Source organism: Phacochoerus africanus, chromosome 1, assembly GCF_016906955.1.
Source record: "Phacochoerus africanus isolate WHEZ1 chromosome 1, ROS_Pafr_v1, whole genome shotgun sequence".
Taxonomy (NCBI): Eukaryota; Metazoa; Chordata; class Mammalia; order Artiodactyla; family Suidae; genus Phacochoerus; species Phacochoerus africanus.
The window spans coordinates 280,505,519-280,524,522 of NC_062544.1; the positions used below are offsets into that span (position 1 = coordinate 280,505,519).

The following is a 19,004-nucleotide window of genomic DNA, read 5'->3' on the forward strand; positions in this document are numbered from 1 at the left end:
CGAACGTGGTTAAGAGTATTATTCAGATCCTCTTTGTCTTTCATGATTTTTGCTTAGTTGTTCCATCATCTGTAAAAAGAGTCATGTTAAGATCTTCAACTATGATTGTGGATTTGTCTATTTTTCTCTTTAATTCGGTCAATTTTTGTTTCATGTATTTGTTTTTAGAAAGCAAACTACCATGCCATGTTTGGGAATTGTGGCCTTGCCTAGTTTTATATATACATATATATCCCCCACATTGGCCACACTTGTGACATGCGAAAGTTCCCAGGCTAGGTATAGTCCCTTTTTCTTTAGCCTTTAGTGGTTTGTCTACAATGTGTCTGGGTCTATTTTCATCATATTTATCCTACTCAAGGTTTGCTAAACTTCTTGAATCTGTCCATTTATGTCTTTTACCAAACTGGGGGACCATTTGGCCATTATGATCCTCAGATTTTTTTTCTGCCCCAGTCTGTCTTTTTTCTCCTTCTGGGAATCCAGTTACACCTATATTAGACATTCCAATCTCATCCCACAGCTTCCTGAAGCTCAGCTTATTTTTCCTCAATCTTTTTCTCTCTTCTTCAAAGTGGATTATTATTACTGTTCTATTTTCAAGTTCAGAGACCCTGAGGAAGGTACCATAAAGTTCATTATGGCTGATCTTTGAAGAGTTACTGTGAACTCAACAGAAGCTAAGAGACATGCCAGTCTAATTGAGAGGAAATTGTGCTAACACAAGATGATCTTTCTCTGTTGAAATTCAAGGAAATAAGGAAATTACTACCGTTGAGCACCTATCACCACTATTGACACCAGCATAGTACAGGAATTATACTGGCACTTTCATATATACCATCTGATTTAATCCAGATCACAGTCCATTAATATAAGTATCAGTGTCCACATTTCGCAGATAATCGTACGGAAGAACAAACAAGTAACTGTCCCCCTAGTGAGCCCAAGGACTGGGCCTTTACCTTAGGGCTCCTGTTACAGCCCTTTCCACCACGCATCCCATTTCACAAGAAACAATTTTTTGGGAAACTCACTAAAAATTATACATGTCTCCCAGCCTGATTTCCTTTTGTAACGCAATTAGTACATCAGTAGATGTTAGAAGTATGGTGGATATAGTATATTAGGATTTCAGCAAAGCATCTGCTGAAGATAATACTGTACTGGGGACTAAGCATTAAGGCTCTCGAGACAAATCTTTTAAATGCTGCTTCTACCACTGAATTCTTAATGTGGCTCTGGCCAAGACATTTAAATTCCCTAAGCAATAACTCTTAAAATGGAAACTATGATAGCATGTATCTCATAGGGTTTTGCTAAAGACTGAATAGGAAACACAGTAGCTGCCATGTAGTAAATGCCAAATTAATGTTAGCTATTATTATTATTATTGTTAAAGTATAATATCTCTGATGAAGTTCCCATCGTGGCTCAGTGGTTAACGACTAGGAACCATGAGGTTGCAGGTTCGATCCCTGGCCTTGCTCAGCGGGTTAAGGATCCAGCATTGCCATGAGCTGTGGTGTAGGTTACAGACGCAGCTCAGATCCCGCGTTGCTGTGGCTCTGGTGTAGGCCGGCGGCTATAGCTCTGATTTGACCCCTAGCAGCCTGGGAACCTCCATATGCCGAGGGAGTGGCCCAAGAAATGGCAAAAAGACAAAAAAAAATAAAAAATAAAAAATAAAGTATAATATCTCTGTGGATAAATGATGAAATAATATAAAATCATATAATGGTGAAGAAATATAAATGAGAAATGTTACTAGCCTCATTCTTTTCAACTTCTATCAATGTCTGCTTTTATTTTATAATTTTCCAATTATCTTTTAGAAAAGAAATATTTATGATGAGATCAAGAAAGATTCATATGGAACTGCTAGCTCAAAAAGTATACTTATTATTTATAGTAGGAAAACACTGGAAATAACAAGAATGCATTTGTAGCAGATTGCTTAAATAAATTACAGTCAAGCTATATGCACCCAATGAAAGACATGTTTTTCTTGTTTCGGACCATTTGATTGCATAGGAAGTGCCTATCTCATATACAATATAATCACAATTTTATATGTGTGTGTGGAAGGATAAAAGACTAGCATGAATATAGCAAAAAATTAATACGACCTGTTATAGGTGGTGACATTACAGATGATTTTCATCTCTTTATTACAAATTACTGTATTTCCAGGCTTTCTGTAATGAATACGGACGCTTTTTACAGTAGAAAAATATTTTGAGAAAAATAAATCTGAGTGGTTTTATGTACCATGGCTGGCTTCTATCAAGGTTTCTGGTCCTTCAGAACTAAAATTTTGATCTCCAACATGGAGATAAAAAGAAAAGTTTGTAACTGAAGATGCTTAGAGAAAAGATGACGTGAGGGTAAAGAAGGCCATAATAACTCTGCTATAAACTATCTTAATAATTAACAAATCTAACTATCATTTGGGAGAAATGTAGTTTCCCTATTTGGATTGATGGCAGGATTTCCTTTGTGGAATCGGGTGGGTTCCAAAGGACCCATCCTGGGAGAGAGCACTATTTTAAAACTGGAATGAGCCACCTCAAGTTATAAGAGCCCAATACACATCCGTTAACTGGATAGATGGCAGGAATCTGTTCACTCTCGGGGTACTCAGGCACAGTGCAGAGGGTGTTGGGGCAGTTGAGGGCAACTGGTCTTCCAGGCACCCCCCTCCAGATCTAAGAGTTTTGTGATGCACTCTTGCTCTGATTTGGGACTAAATGTCAAATCCTCAATGTATCCAATTATGACATCATGCTGGAAAATTTTGGTCTGTTTCATGGCAGTTTTCCACATGCCACAGTAAAAAAAAGTGAAACTGCCTGTAACCTTACAAGCATGTTCTACCTCCTTTATCCCGGAGGAAGTGCTCCCAGAAGATATCTAAGGACCTTCTAACACTTTTTTGAGGGGGGCATATGCTCTGCACATGGAAGTTCCCAGGCTAGGGGTCAAATTGGAATTGTAGCTGCCAGCCTACACCACAGCTCATGCCAACCCCAGATCCTTAAACCACTGAGCGGGGCCAGGGATCAAACCCGAATCCTCTTAGATAGTAGGTTGTTACCGTTGAGCCACAACAGGAACTCCCTGAAATTCTTGTTAAGAGGAGAAAAGGAATTAAAGCTTCTAACTAAAGATGTTTATTCATGTAAAGTGGATCATATTTTTTAAATTTTTTAAAAATTAAAGTATTATTGAACTTCAGGACCTTTAACACTTCAGAGGCACTTACACTCTGCCTCAAAAAGAAGAGATGAGAAGGCAAGGTTAGGGAACAGAAAGGAACAAAAACTAAACCAAGAGCTATGGGAGGCATTTAAATTAAATTAAACAAAAAACATAGAAAGATGTGGTATATATACACAATGGAATACTACTCAGCCATAAAAAAGAACGAAATAATGCCATTTGCAGCAACATGGATGGAACTAGAGACTCTCATACTGAGTGAAGTAAGTCAGAAAGACAAACACCATATAATATCACTTATATCTGGAATCTAATATATGGCACAAATGAACCTTTCCACAGAAAAGAAAATCATGGGCTTAAGAGAACAGACTTGTGGTTGCCAAGAGGGGTGGGGGAAGTGGGGTGGATGGGGAGCTTGGGGTTAATAGATGCAGACATTGCCTTTGGAATGGATTAGCGATGAGATCCTGCTGTGTAGCCCCAGGAACTATGTCTAGTCACTTACAATGGAGCATGATAATGTGAGAAAATAGAATGTGTACATGTCTGTGTAACTGGGTCACCATGCTGTACAGTAGAAAAAAAATTTGTATTGGGGAAGTAACAATTAAAAATAAATACATTAATTAATTAATTAAAAAACAAAACCAACTTCTTGTAAGACAAGCTCCACACCTGAGATTCACGATCCTGACAGTTTATGAGTAACACACATACAGCTTTGACATGATGCTAACAACCAAAGAAACGTGGTATAATCCATTCTGACTCCACAGTATACCTACAGGAGGTACAAAGAACTTATAACAGAGAAACTTAATTCCCAATGCCTTATATCCTCTTGGAACAGGCAGTGTATGAAAAGGTCCAGCCAACCAGTCAGCCTGCCATTAAGATACAACCATCCCCAGTCAGCTGGGCCTGTCCAAGTTGGAAGGACCCTGGCCAGTGATCTCGACACCCATGCTCTGAGCAACATGGGCTCCCCAGAAGGAACCAGAAGGCTTCCCCAGCCCAATTTGTGCAGAAGGATATTGCACTTGAAAGGGACTGTATTGCTTATTTAAAAAAGAAAATTGTTGGGAGTTCTCATCGTGGCTCAGAGGAAACGAATCCGACTAGGAACCATGAGGTTACAGGTTCAATCCCTGGCCTCACTCAGTGGGTTAAGGATCCGGCTTTGCTGTGAGCTGTGGTGTAGGTTGCAGACATGGCTCGGATCCTGCGTTGCTGTGGCTGTGGCGTAGGCTGGTGGCTACAGCTCATGATTCAACCCCTAGCCTGGGAACCTCCATATGCCGTGGGTGCAGCCCTAAAAAGCCAACAACAACAATAAAAAAACTGTCGTGGATACATACAACCCTCTCATTTTAAAGATGAATAGACAGGCTCAGAGAGGTTGGGTGCTTTACCCAACATCGCACAGTTGGTTTGTCAAAATGACACTGATAAAGTTACAGCCTAATTTTTCAGAGTTGTTGACACAGCCACTCCACCAGGTAGTTTTATTTTTAAGCAAATTCTATATACTCATGTAATCCAGTTTTAAACCGTGAAAACCACATTAGCATCCAGGTGACCTCTGGAGAAAGAGGTGGCTGCAGACCACACCGTAATTCCTTCCCCTTCTCTTGTCTCCTCTATCCTTCCCACATCTCAAGGAAATACTTCCCTGCCAAGCAATGACTTCAACTAATTTGAATACTCTCGTGGGAGAGCCAAACCAAAAATGAAAATGATGAATGACTCCTTATGCAATGCAGAAAAAATGCAGTGATTCGGATCTCGATGTGATGGAATACCCTTCATGCAGAACATACTTCTATCCAAAACAAAAAAGCAGAAACAAGGGTACCTCAGAGCTCCCAGTGTGTTTGGCCAAATGGCAGGTGTGCAAGAGATCATAAAGGGGCAGATGAAAGCAAACCAACTCTCACCTCCAAAACAGGTAGGAGTTTTCTTCTAAAAGAAAACAGAAGTTTTTCTAAATAAATCACAAAGCAAAGTCAGGGGAGAAATAATAGAGGAGAAGGATGTTGAATAAGGGTGAAGAAAAAAATCTGCTTGATTATTAAATGTCTCTACAGATTTTTGCCAAAAACATTTTTTTTTGTCCTTTTGGGCCACACGATGGCATGTGAAGGTTCCCAGGCTTGGGGTCTAACTGGGACTGTAGCCACCAGCCTACACTACAGCCACAGCAACTCGGGATCCAAGCCAAGTCTGCGACCTACACCACAGCTCACACCAGATTCTTAACCCACTGAGCAAGGTCAGGGATCGAACCCACAACCTCATGGTTCTTAGTCAGATTTGTTAACCACTGAGCCACGAGGGGAACTCCTCAAATACATTTTTTAACTCAAGAGCTCAGCCTCTATCTTCTTACCACATATATACAGGTAGGCAGTCATACTTGAATTATCCCGATCACTAAATTCTAAAAATATTTTTAAAGTTTTCCACATATACATTAATGTTAATTCATAAACCAAGTTCTGGGTTTTTTGTGTGTTTCGAGAAGTGTTCGGTTTTTAATTGGTATGTAGTTGAGATACAACATTGTGTAAAATTAAGGTGTGCATGTTAATTTGACACATTTATAAATTATAATATCACTGCCATTCTAGCAATAATGAGCATCTCTATTGTTATATAATTATCATTTCTTTAGAGTGGTTGGAATAATTAGGTTCTGGTCTCTTGCAAGTTTGATGATTATAATAAATACTGTCGACATCCACTCTACCACTTACCTACTGCCCGTTGAAAGTCTGTATCCTTAAACAACATCTGTTCTCCCCCTACCCCCCAGCTCCTGGTAACTACCACCTTACTCTTTGGTTTTGGCTTTTTCAGAGCCCACATATAACTGGTATCATACAGTACTTGCCTTCCTCTGTCTGACTGACCTCACCTAGCATAATGCTCTCAAGGTCTAGCTACATTGTCTCATTACCAAGTTTTTTAAATGCTGGTTTCTTACTGTACATATCTTTCGACAATAGAACCTTGGAACCTATTCTCACCCTTCATTTTTGCTATTTCCAAGTAAATGGCCATCAGCAGCCCCCGTAAGGGAAAAGCGTCCGTCTTAGAGGCGCTTAAACCTAAAGAGGACCAGGGAGTTCCTGTCGTGGCGCAGTGGTAGACGAATCCGACTGGGAACCATGAGGTCGAGAGTTCTGTCCCTGGCCTTGCTCAGTGGGTTAACGATCCGGCGTTGCCGTGAGCTGTGGTGTAGGTTGCAGACGCGGCTCGGATCCAGCGTTGCTGTGACTCTGGCGTAGGCTGGTGGCTACAGCTCCGATCCGACCCCTAGCCTGGGAACCTCCATATGCCGCGGGAGTGGTCCAAAGAAATAGCAAAAAGACAAAAAAAAAAACAAAAAAACCTAAAGAGGACCAGCATTTGCTGACCACCTGCTCCATGTCGGGGGCTGTTTGACAGGCCTCACACTTCACTATTCCCTTTGACTCTGGCAACATGAGTGGCATTCCTGAATGGGCGTTCCTACAGTTTACCCATCTTAACACGAGAAGTGGTAAAATTCTCCCCAGGTGAGTTAGCAGCCAGTGAAGCTCCAAGGCCTGTGCTGCTGCCCACCCAGTGTAAGCCAGACAGCTAATAAGCTTACTCTAGGTGCCCCGAGGTCATTTCAATGGCTCAGCTGCTGAGAAGTAACCCCTTTGCACTCCACAGCTATAGCAGAAAACATTCCACCCATCAAAAGACTCAATTCCTGGACTTCCCATTATGGCTCGGCAGGTTAAGAACCTGACAAAGTGCCCATAACGATGCAGGTTCAATCCCTGGCCTCACTCAGTAGGTTAAGGATCCACCGTTGTTGCTCGGCTGTGGCTTAGGCCAGCAGCTGCAGCTCCGATTCAAACCCTAGCCCAGGAACTTCCATATGCTGTGGTTGAAACCATTAGAAAAAAAAAAAAAAAAAAAGACTCAATTCCTTTCCAAACTACAGTTACCACTACTGACTTTCTAAATTTGAACGGGGAAAAAAAAAACTTCTGTCACCATCTTTACTGAGTGCCTCTTCTAGCACCAAACCTTGCTTTCTCTTGCATTACCTTTTGTAGTCTCTTATTACTTGCTTAAATATAACAGAGACAGTTATACTCTATATATCAAATATGGTATAAAATCAAGCAATTCTGCAGAGGAATAAATATCTGAGATGTTTAAGGAAATTCAAGAGAATGAAAGAGTATCGAAGCCATGCATTTCGACTGACACAAAATATTAGTCCTTGGGGAGTCACCCCTGGGGGTTCTCGAGGAAGATGTGGGTAACGCATGAGGCTACCCTCAGGACTGACAAACATGTTCAAACAGTGAAGATGGGGCTCTTTTGAATGGACTCAGAAGTTCCCGTTGTGGCTCAGCGGTGACAGCACGACTAGTATCCATGAGGGTGTGAGTTTAATCCCTGGCCTCGCTCAGTGGGTTGAGGATCCGGCGCTGCTGTGAGCTGTGGTGTAGGTCGCAGCTGTGGCTTAGGCTGATTCACTCCTAAGCCGGGAACTTCCATATGACGATGGTGTGGCCCTAAAGAGGAAAAAAAAAAAAAAAAAAAAGAATTGACTCTTGACTCTTGTTACCTAGGAAAATGACAAAATGATTTAATTAAAGAGAAAGTCTTATTAAAGGTAAACTCGAACAACACATTTTTGGCAAAAGAGTCCCAGTGATGAACAACTGTGCTTCTAGTGTGATGAGAAAGAATGTCAGAATCATCAGCATAAACTCCACCCCAAGAAAACATACAGCACAATCTTGGGACAAGTTGACAATGATTTGATTCACGGACACTCACAGCACTCACAGAATGCATTGTTAAGGTCAAGAAGAAGAAGAAAAAAAAATCACATCTAAATTTTGAATAATAATAGGAGTTCAATAAATATGAGCCATGAAATAGGCAAACATATTTCAGTACATTCTCACCCTGCCCTAGAGTGGTGCGCAGGCCTTGGAGGAGGCCCCACATCTGCTGTGTCCCCACTGAGTCCCAGGGCTTAGTGCAAAGTCCCACACACAGCTGCTGCTAAAGAGAAATTAGCTCAGTGATTGAACTTAAAAAGAAAAAAGCTGAGACTCTTACCAGCTACTTCATACAGATAAGGAAGTGGAGGCTTGGAAGGTTACTGGTTTGCCCAAGTTTATCCATGCAGTAAAAGGTGGATCCCAACCCAGGGCAGCAACACTCCTTTCTAAGGTCTCAGCCCCTAGGTCAAACCAACCCTCGGTCATGGAAAATGAGGAGACATGGGGAGCTGCGCAGTTTCTGCAAACACCTCCCACTATGGATACCCTGCCACGGTACCTAGTTTTCTTCCTAAAAGTCTGGCTTACCCTCAAAAAATTAAGACCCATCATTGAGAACCTCAAGCCCGTGCTGTGAGTCTGGAAGAGGACCCCAGAGTAAGCGCAGCAGAAGCACCACAACGTCCTACGTGCCCTGAAGTGTCCCAACAGTCGCAGGGCATCCCTCGGTCTCACTCTTCTGGAGAGTAAAACTTGGGACCTTCAGGGATGTTAAACATTCAACATCAAGCGACAGAAAATAAGATCCAAGTCTAACGAAAATGCTGTCTAAACAGAACCCACTGTAACCATCACAAAACAGCAAACATCCGAAGTTTGTTTACCCTACCTTAAAAAAAATCAGACACGAAATGTAAAAATAAACATCCCAGAACACAAATCAATGTGGGGACATTTCTGCAAAATAATAGGCCGTTTTATACTTCAATTCCAGGAGCCTGGCATGTGAAAGGTTAACTTCCTCAGGTGTTGAATTGAGACTTTAAAAAAAAGAAAGGCATTTGATGGAGAACTTGCCAGACTAACTCTTCAGTCATGACCACTAGAGTCAAAGGCTGGAGTTATAATCTAAACTTTAATTTAGAAGTAAACATTAAAATGATGATTTCTTTAAAATTCTCCAATAATTTTCACTTCACAAGGACCAAACTGGCCCATAAAAAAGCTCACGCTAATTATTCCAAAGCAATCAACTTCTTCAAAACCTTTTATTTCACAATTAGACTAACATCCCATTAATTTGGGACACTTACCGATGTATTTACTCTTTGCTCATTACCTACGTGCACATTAAGAGTACACCAATAACACAATACAGGCATTAATATGTAAAACATCAACAAAAGCCATCTGGAAAGCTAATGAATAATCAAGGGATTTCAAATTAAACTACAGAATTTTCCCTTAGAATCTTTAGGACAACACTGTCAAGTTCAATCTATTCACTTTGCCTCCAGAATCAATTTTTCAAACTTTATGACAGGTCTAATGGCTTCCACCTGTGTCTCTAGCTTGACTCTTGACTGGCATGCTACCAGCCAGGGTGGAAATGCAGACAAAGACCCCTATTAGGATCCGGCTGTTTCTCTACTGTGAGGTCACTCAGCCATTAAATTAGTTCCAGCCCAATTTCTGTCCTCTCAGGCCTCAACTTCAGGGGAGGAGGGTGTGCACAGAGCCGAGTTAGGGGAGCAGAATCAGAAGGGAAGAGGGGGGAACGAGATGGGTGGGACTGACTAGACACGTACGCATAGAGGTGAAAAGCTGGGATTGGCCTCAAATTAGGAAACACAAATACTATCCCCTTGCTTAACTGAGGCGGGCTATCCTCCCCTGTGCAATTTCCCCCAAATATTTTTTTCATGACTTCATGGGATTTTACCTTTTCTTTCCTTTTGCTTGTTGAACGTCAACTGTCTCCCAGTCAATATGGTTTCCTCAACTAACATGAAGCTAATTCACAAAACCATTCCAGCCCAAAGGCACGGGAGGTTACTAGAGCTAGAAAGGCCGGCGAGGATCAAAGGAGCAGAGCTGAAGGTGACTGGGGAGCATCCAGTGCCCAGATCTCACAGGTGAGGAGGCCACAGAGACAGCTAGACAGCTGGTGATAAAATCTGCATTTCCAGCCACTTCGCTACCAGACTATGAGCCTTAACTGGTCCAAAAGCCTCATGGCTTGCTCTACGTTTCTCCCAGCATCATGGTACCTGCGACACCCACTTCTCTCAGACCAAGAAGCGTCTGTATGAACTGAAGGTGCACTGGGATCTGCTTCTTCCAATGCACTGTGAGGCAAGGACAGTGTCCTCCCATCAGTCTCTCTCTAGTGCCCAGCACAGTGCCTGGCATACATAATGCTTGTTCCATGTATGATGAAGGCAAACTTAAGCCTGAAAAAAAAAAATCAAGGGACTTAAACAATGATAAGAAAATAAACTTATTTAATAAGGAAATCTAAATTATTCTTTACAAATAAAACAATAGTCCAGCCATGGCCAGTTTCCTCAGGATACACAGGTGTGCAAAGGAAATCAGTATCAGCAAGTTTGTGTTCATCTGGCTCAGCACACACTGTGGCTTTGCACATAAGTAGTTTCAATATCTGACGGAGGTTTGGTACAAGTCATGGAAAAGATACTATCAGTCCAATAAAAGATGATTCCAAAGTAATCACAAGGACTCAGTTACCCCAAACTCTGTGCTTTGGGGTGTAGCTTTCCCCGTCCTGCCTACCCCAAAGCTTAGGGTCAGTCATCACTGATCAGGACAGTCAACGAAATAAATACGCATCGCTCCTGACCAAACCGGGGCACAGCGAGCACTTGGAGGTGCTCGTCGGGCAGTGATGACAGATGAGAGGTGGCCCATCCACAGCCCTTGTCTAGACCCCACCACCATCAACACAGTACTAAACCCATAGCCCTGGGACTCTATCCAAGCAGCTGAGCTAACTGGTCACAGGGAAACCTATCAGGAAATAGCACAGGGAAAAAAAGAAAGACTAAGTGAACCCAAATCAGCAATTCAACCAAAAGGTGTTACCCTGACAAGAGAGTAGAAAATGCATTTCTCAGTCAGACACACATGTCAGAAAAAAATGACTGGAGTGGGAATCAGGGGGCGAAAGCACCGCTTCCACCCAGGCTTGGTCAGGTGGCACAGCCAGGTCAGATCATCAGGGAAGCATGACTCACTCAGATGGTTTTTGCTTTTTATTTTGGGAGGGGGAGTCCACCGAACCCTCAAATACCATGACGTTATCAGCAAGAAACTCCCATATTTCCCTCTGCCACTCCTCCTACCTAGAGCTCTTTCTCCTCTATGGAACCACAAACTCGGTTTTATAAATTCACAGGTGAGGCAGGTGATAAAGGTGGTGGTGGTTTGTGACTTCAAGACTAGCCTGCTCCCCTATCTTGAGATCAAATGAAAGTTTTCAATGTCTACCTCAGTACCATAGTAATTTAAGCTGGGTTTGTGGTCAAAGAAGAAAACATGATACCCTCCAATAATTTGTCAAAAGAAAAATTTCCAAATCCTCTCAGATTTACAATAACACAGGAAAAATACCTCTAATGACACTGAGAAAGCAATGAAACAAAACTAGCGTTGCCTGTCAAATAATGATTTCCTCCTAGGATTTGAAATCTTGCAAGCATTCCGGTGACCATAATACCCTACTGAAAGGCTTCCAGTTACTTTTTTATTAGAGCGGCGAGCAGAAAGGAGATACCTGTGACAAAGACTTCCAACTGTCCGCTAATCCCCACCCTCCTCCTTGCGAACAGAACCCTGATTCATGGGAGCCCAGCATAGAGACCGCGCATTTCCTAGCCTTCCGTGCAGGGAGAATACCACAGGACTACGTTCTAGCCCTGGGATTGAAACAAGAATGTTAAGAGCAACTTCTGAAAGAGTCCGTAAAGAAGGGGAGCACACCCTGGCTGACCCCTTCCCGGTTACAATGAGAGGAAATATGCAGGTCCCTTGTGGCACAGTGGGTTAAGGGTCACTGCTGTAGAGCAGGTTCCATCTCTGGCCCAGGGAACTTCCACATGTGCCACGGGCGTGGCCTAAGTAAATAAATAAATGAGCGGGAACATAAATACCTGAGTCACCTCTTGGACCACTGTGCTGAGGTGTCAGAACAACGCAATTGGGCCCTTGACATTGTGAGCCACAGGCTGGCCCTAGGCTGTCTACCTCCGTCCATCTCATTTACAGGAAATAAACTTCAACCCTATTTAAGCCATTTTCATATGGCAGGGCGGGGAGAAATCACTGTCTCACACAGCTGAACCTAATCCCAACTGACCTGGAAACTGGCAGTGAATGGGTTGTGCCAGGACTTAGATCTTGGGCGCCCCACAAGGAACAGGCCTAAAAATGCAGGGGAACCTGGGCAGGGGCAGTTGGCAAGGACATGGGTCTCCCAGTTCCACCTCTAATTGGACACTGTCATGCAGCAGCAAAGCACTCCATCAAGGCCTGGCTTTCGGAGCTTGGAGGGTAGACCATGTGTCTGTTAGAAATTGTACCGTTACAGGAAAAAGCTCTGCAAACTCACAATGTCAGTGTTTGCCAGAAATAAGCACAATTCCACAAAGAGTAAATTCTATTACCTAGTACTCTACATCCTGGTGTGATCTATGAAATTAGTCAATACATGTAAAGTACATGAAATTAGCCAATGCATACAAAGTACATGAAAGCAGTGTCTGGAAGATAAAAGCTTTTAACACATATTAGCAATTATCAATGTTTGCTATTACCACCACAATAGACTATGCTCCTGTAAAGATAACTCATGTAAAAGCAAATCATAATAAGAGCTGGAGAGATGTTTTTGGTCTTCCTCTTAGAAAGTAATAAGCCATGGGTTTCATTTATCTATCTCAGGGGCCCCTTCTGGACAATTTTGGGTGTTTTTGACACCCAGGTGACCTCTTTGAGTTCCTTCTCCTAAAGAAGACTACAGCCCCTCAGGAATGTCTCACCAGGCTCACCGACTCAGCAGGCTTTGGTAAGAACTTTCTCTCTCAGTGTCAGGAAGGAACCCAGCACAGTGGAAGAGGGTATCTATAGTGAGTCACCGTGAGCAACAATCGCATATTCAGTGTGTGCTCTGTGCCAACCAGAGAGGCTAATCATTAACCATCAAAGCCATTCTACCCTCTGCAGAGAAAAGACAAGAAAAGAAACGAAGACTCCTAAATGCTCTGGGAAAAGCTGTAATGTTTTTCCCTTTTGTAAAAATAAAAACGTATGGAAGGTTCTGACTCCACTATGCTCAGCTAAGCACTTTTACAGACCCAAGCTGCTTAAGATGGATTTTTTGTGTGTGGGGGGTGGGGAGGGGGCTTGTTTTAGGGCTAGACCCAAGGCATGTAGAAGTTCCCAGGCTAGGGGTCAAATTGGAAGTGCAGCTGCCAGCCTACACCACAGCCATGGCTACAACAACATGGGATCTGAGCCACATCTGTGACCTACACCACAGCTCACGGCCAGATCCCCAACCCACTAAGCAAGGCCAGGGCTGGAACCCTCGTCCTCATGGAGAACCCGAATCCTCGTGGATGCTATCAGGTGCTTGTCCACTGTACCACAAGGGGAACTCCCTGGAATTTTATTTTTTTAAAAAAGTTCAATATCAGAGTTCCCATCATGGTGCAGTGGTTAACGAATCAACTAGGAACCATTCAATCCCTGGCCTCGTTCAGTGGGTTAAGGATCCAGCGTTGCCATGAGCTGTGGTATAGGTTGCAGATGCAGCTTGGATCCTGCATTGCTGTGGCTCTGGTATAGACCGGTGACTACAGCTCCAATTAGACCCCTAGCCTGGGAACTCCATATGCTGCAGGAGCGGCCCTAGAAAAGGTAAAAAAAAAAAAAAGACAAAAAAAAGTTCAATATCAAAAATGAGCTGAACTGATACTTAAGGGTAATAAAGCCATGTATCTACACAGCATGTGTTTTCCATCCTAAAACACAGGTTCACCAGGGTATAAAGAAACCCACCACTCTGATTACTCTGGCACCTCGGTCTCTCTGCCCTAGCAGGCAGGGCACACCCAGCCCTCCTGGTGACACAGTGCCCACTGCCCAAACTCCGCTGTGTCAAGGCTGCCCCAACACAATATAGTATCACTGTTCTCCACAAAAAGAACAAAAGTGGTCTGGAAGTACCAATGTTTTTCTCTCTGAATTCCACCTCCCCAAATCTTTTGTGAAATGTTGTGCCTGCTTTTTTCATCTCGAAAATAGGATTACAATGGGTCACCCTTTCAACATAACATAACGTTCACCGGAATAACAAAAGTTTATCACAGAGTTAGTACAAGCAGGTAATAATTGCTCCATTCAGGCTTTGTCCTTCTCTACAGGGATGGGAGAGATTGGCAGGGGGAGGGAAGTGGAGGCAGGAGGCAGGGGAACACTTAAAAACAAAAAAAAATGCCTATGACAACACAAAACAACTCAGGAAATAGGAACTGTTCATACCGTGGCGCTCATGATCCCCTTCCTACTCTGCCCCTCGCTCTGCTCATTCCCTCTACTTCCTATACATACACTAAAACTTCCATTCCATGACTCTGAATATGAGTCATACAATCCTAAAATGATCTCATCACTTGATATCAACATACTAGCAAATTCCAGAAATTATTATTAAGAAGAAAGGCCAAAAAATTTCCATGTGTTCCATATGCTGAATTAGGTACCTCTCTAACTGTGCAGCCCCATGGGTGAAAAGTGCCTAGAAACTGTGAATCCAGGGATGTCTGGGGTTTTTTTTGGTTTTTTTTTTTTTGGAGACTTACATTCCTTAAATTTAGCCCCATGTTGAGGGAAGATGCTTTTCTTATTCACTCCCTCTATACCTCACATTTTAAACTATCTCAACATAAACATATTAATTAATACTAATTTGGAGTTTAAAAATTCCTTTCCTCTGCTTTCCATTATTTAACCTTTAATCAAAGTCCATGAAAGAGAAGGAATAAAAAGGAAAACTTGGAATAAGAGTAAATTTCGAACATTCAAATGCCATTACAGAGTGCTTTAAAAATGCATCGGATAGGAACATACCAAAACTGGTTCAAAAGTAAAAAGCTCTAAATTTATTTTAATTTAACACAGATTACGGGTTGTTCAAGTCTGCTACCCTAAATGCCTCTGCAAAACATCTTAGACTGGTTATAACATCTTAACACCAGTTATAACAACACAAACGTAAAACAGGAAGAGGAACAATAGCGCCACCTGTTAAACATGTTTTTTCATAATGTTCTTTATTCTAGATAGTCTGAAAAGCCTGATTAGAGGAAGAGAGTTGCGGCGTTCCCGCTGTGGTGCAGTGGGTTAAGAATCCACTTTCAGCAGCTACAGTCACTGCGGAGGTGTGGGTTCAATCCCCGGCCCAGCACAGTGGGTCAAAGGATCCAGCATTGCCACAGCTGAGGAATAGGTCACAGCTGAGGCTCAGATTTACCCCCCAGCCCCAGGAATTCCCATTTGCCATGGCTGAGGCTGGGGGGTGGGGGAATAGGAAGGAAAAGAATTACAAGGCACAAGAATCCCCTGATCTTTAAAACACAAATCTTTGACCAGAGAACTTTAATTTCTCTTCCTACTTTTTTCTTTCTTGGCCACCCCATGGCATATGGAGTTCCCAGGCCAGGGATCAGATCTGAGCCATAGCTTCGATCTACGTCACAGCTGCGGCAACACTAAATCTTTAACCCACTGTGCTGGGCCAGGGATCGAACCCACAATTCAGCACTCTAGGAACACTGCTGAACTCCTCTCTTCCTACATTTAAACTCTCCCATCTTGCTAAAGCTTTATTAAGAGCTATTATTCTCTCTCTCTATTCTTCGCACCCAGCACTGGTTCAAGGGAACGGTCAACCTAACTTGGATTCCTCCAAGCAGCTACAGAAGCCTGCTGGGCCAGAACTTACCCGTCCAGAAGACTCATTGTGGTGGATGTCACTTCGGCAAACAGAATTATTTTTCCAAGTTTCTTGGTCTGCAAATTTTGTCGGTAGATCTCAAAGTTAAAATTTTCTGAGGAGAAGGCCGCCGTGTCAGTCACCACAGGTATGGCAGACGGGGTGATGTCCACCTCAGATGTGTAGGATGAAACGAATTTAAGGGAGAGCTTGCTAGATGTTATAACTCCTTCAGGATCCACGTGTTTCCCCAGCCACTGCATAAGAGGACCCCGGATTTCCTGTGTCGTAAACAAAGAAATGGAAAGGTCGCAATTTGGCATTATGTTAAGATGATGATAGCTTGTCCTTAAAACGCCAGTTTGGTAAGATAAGTACTTCCTAACTCATGACCAGTAAATACCATATTAACACATTCTGAACACTTAAACTATTATACAATAGACAATAAGAACACTAAGTGCTTAAGTAAACCAAGACCCAAGGAAGGAAGCACACTTCCAGCCTACACTATATCCTTAATTCCCAAAAGTCCTCTCAGGTTCCAGAGTTCCCTCGTGATCCTCTAGTCCTCTGTGCATTTTACAGGAAATGTATGACTGTATACTCCCAACCCTCAAGGAAATTCATTGTCTCATCTGGGGGAATAAAAACCTAGGCAGGTGAAAAGTCACAGAAGACAAAGCATCTGCTCTCAGCCTCTGCAGGACCTCCACCTCCTCCCACAGACAGGTTGACCACCATCTGCCATGAATGGGTCACCAACAGGGAAAATAAGAGGGTACCCAAAGATGCTTTCTCTTTGCCCCAAATGCAGGTGGGGGGAGGAAGCGGGGGGTGGAGGCAGAACTACAGGAGATAACACCTAACTCACTACAGAGCTCTCTATCCTATCTCCCAAGAGGCTGCAAATTCCTCTCCGACCCTGCAAGACCCTGACAGGGGGAGTCGTTATCCCAAGAGGCCAGCACAAAACATATTAAAATCTGCCAGTTATTTTATTTATTTATGTATTTATTTATTTTTTGCTTTTTAGGGCCGTACTCGCAGCATACGGAGGTTCCCAGGCTAGGGACCTAATCGGAGCTACAGCCGCCGGCCTACGCCACAGCCACAGCAACACCAGATCCAAGCCATGTCTACAACCTACACCACAGCTCACAGCAAGGCCGGATCCTTAACCCACTGAGTGAGGCCAGGGATTGAACCTGTAACCTCATGGTCCCTAGTCGGATTTGTTCCCACTGCGCCACAATAGGAACTCCAAAACCTATCAGTTATAGTAAATGCTTATCTGGGCTCCTGGGCTACCTTCATGCAAATGCCAGGCACTTTGATCCATGTGCCTGAGAGAAGCAGCTGCAAAGATGAAATTTCATTTAACTAAATTCAATCACCAAAACTTTAAAACTCACTTCAACTTTGCAAAAAATACAGAGGACAGAGGGACAAGACAAGCAGCTTTAGAAGGAGGTGACCAGAAGAAATCCAGAGGGTGAGACATTTTACAGACCAAGCATCTCCGTGTGTGTGTGTGTGTGTGTGTGTGTGTGTGTGTGTGTTAGGTGAAAGAGTGCCCTGGGAATCCCATTCTGCAGGCAGCAGGAAGGTAGGAAGAGGATGATGGGCAGTGAGGACTGAGAAGTGACCACAGGACTCAGCGTGGCACAGCCTATCTCATGGAGGCAAAGCTGAACAGAATGGTGGAGGGTGAGAAACTGCAGACCCCCAGGACAAAACTCTGGCAAAGAGTTTCTCCTGATGGGAAAATGAAGAAGCGTTCAATGGCTACAGGGAGGAATGAAGTCAAAACAGGTTCCGTTTGGTTATTAACAAGAAAGAAGTAACAGCATGATTTTTCTAAGATGATGCGAATGATCCTGTGGAGAAAAGAAAACAGGAAAACAGGTAAAAGGCAGGTCCAAACACTCAAGCAGAGACACTGGTCTTGAAAGCCCAGCTGCTCATCCCTCTGGAGACACCAGCCCTCCCTCACGCCTTTGTGCACAGAGCCATCCAGAAGAGCCCTGGGAACAGATCTATGCTGCTGCCCCCCTGCTCCAAGGCCACCCATAGACGGGGGTCCTGGTGGTGGGCGCTGGTGATACCATCCTCTGATTCCTTCTATTTTCTTGATAAACAGGAAGAAAGAACATCACCTAAGAGAGAAAAAGAGGAAGAAGGCATTGAGGTTTGAGAGGGGAGAGTGAGAAAATGAAGGAAGCAGGGATAATTGCATGAGCAATCTGAAGCATTCAAGGTTCACCCAAGGTTAGTGATTCCAAATTCAGAGTGAGCAGTCCGCATGATTTTGTGTTTTTATGTAGCTACACTCAGCTATGTGCCATGTGGGACAGGCACAGAGGAAGCTGAAGATAAACAGAAAACACCAATGTGACTGACCTACCACAGATGAGGCACTGGTGGAAATATACAGAGAAATAACGGAAGATCCTGGCCTAGAAGCTTAGAACCCAGTGGGGAGGAGACTAAGGAGTGCCCAGGACAAAAGAGGATGGAACAAGACAGGCAGAACAAAGCACCGCAAAAGAGGTGAAAAATAGGGGATGAGCCTGCTTGAACGGGCTCCAGAAAAAAGTCATTGGAAGAGGTCAGATTGAACGGAGACATCAGGAGCTACAGCACAAACTTTCCATCAAAGAACCAAGATAAATTTTTCCACAAAGAACCAAGATAAATTTTTAAATGGAATAGTCCCTGTTCCCTGTTAATTCTCTAATATACTTTACTAGAGGAAGAAGACAGAATGAATAAATTATAAGAGCAGCCCCTTTTATTAGAGTTCCCACTGTGGCGCAATGCGATTGACAGCATTGTGGGAGTGCTGGGACACAGGTTCAATCCCTGGCCTGGCACGGAAGTAACGTTAAGGATGCAGGGTTGCTGCAGCTGTGGCCTTAGGTGGCAACTGCAGCTCGAATATGATCCCTGGCCCAGAAACTCCCTATGCTGCAGGGTGG

The 19,004-nt window shown here is 43.3% G+C and overlaps 1 protein-coding gene across 6 annotated transcripts in view; it reads right to left on the reverse strand.

Moving 5' to 3' along the window:
- HLCS (holocarboxylase synthetase) overlaps nucleotides 1-19,004 on the reverse strand; it is a 200,844-nt gene that overhangs the window by 124,346 nt on the left and 57,494 nt on the right. For all 6 annotated transcript variants that reach the window (XR_007137060.1, XR_007137061.1, XM_047796270.1 and 3 more), the window contains one exon: nucleotides 16,033-16,304. Coding sequence is in view for 4 of the 6 variants with exons in the window: in XM_047796270.1 (XP_047652226.1) it covers nucleotides 16,033-16,304 (272 nt within the window). In the remaining 2 variants the exon portion in view is untranslated. The remainder of the gene's footprint in view (nucleotides 1-16,032; nucleotides 16,305-19,004) is intronic.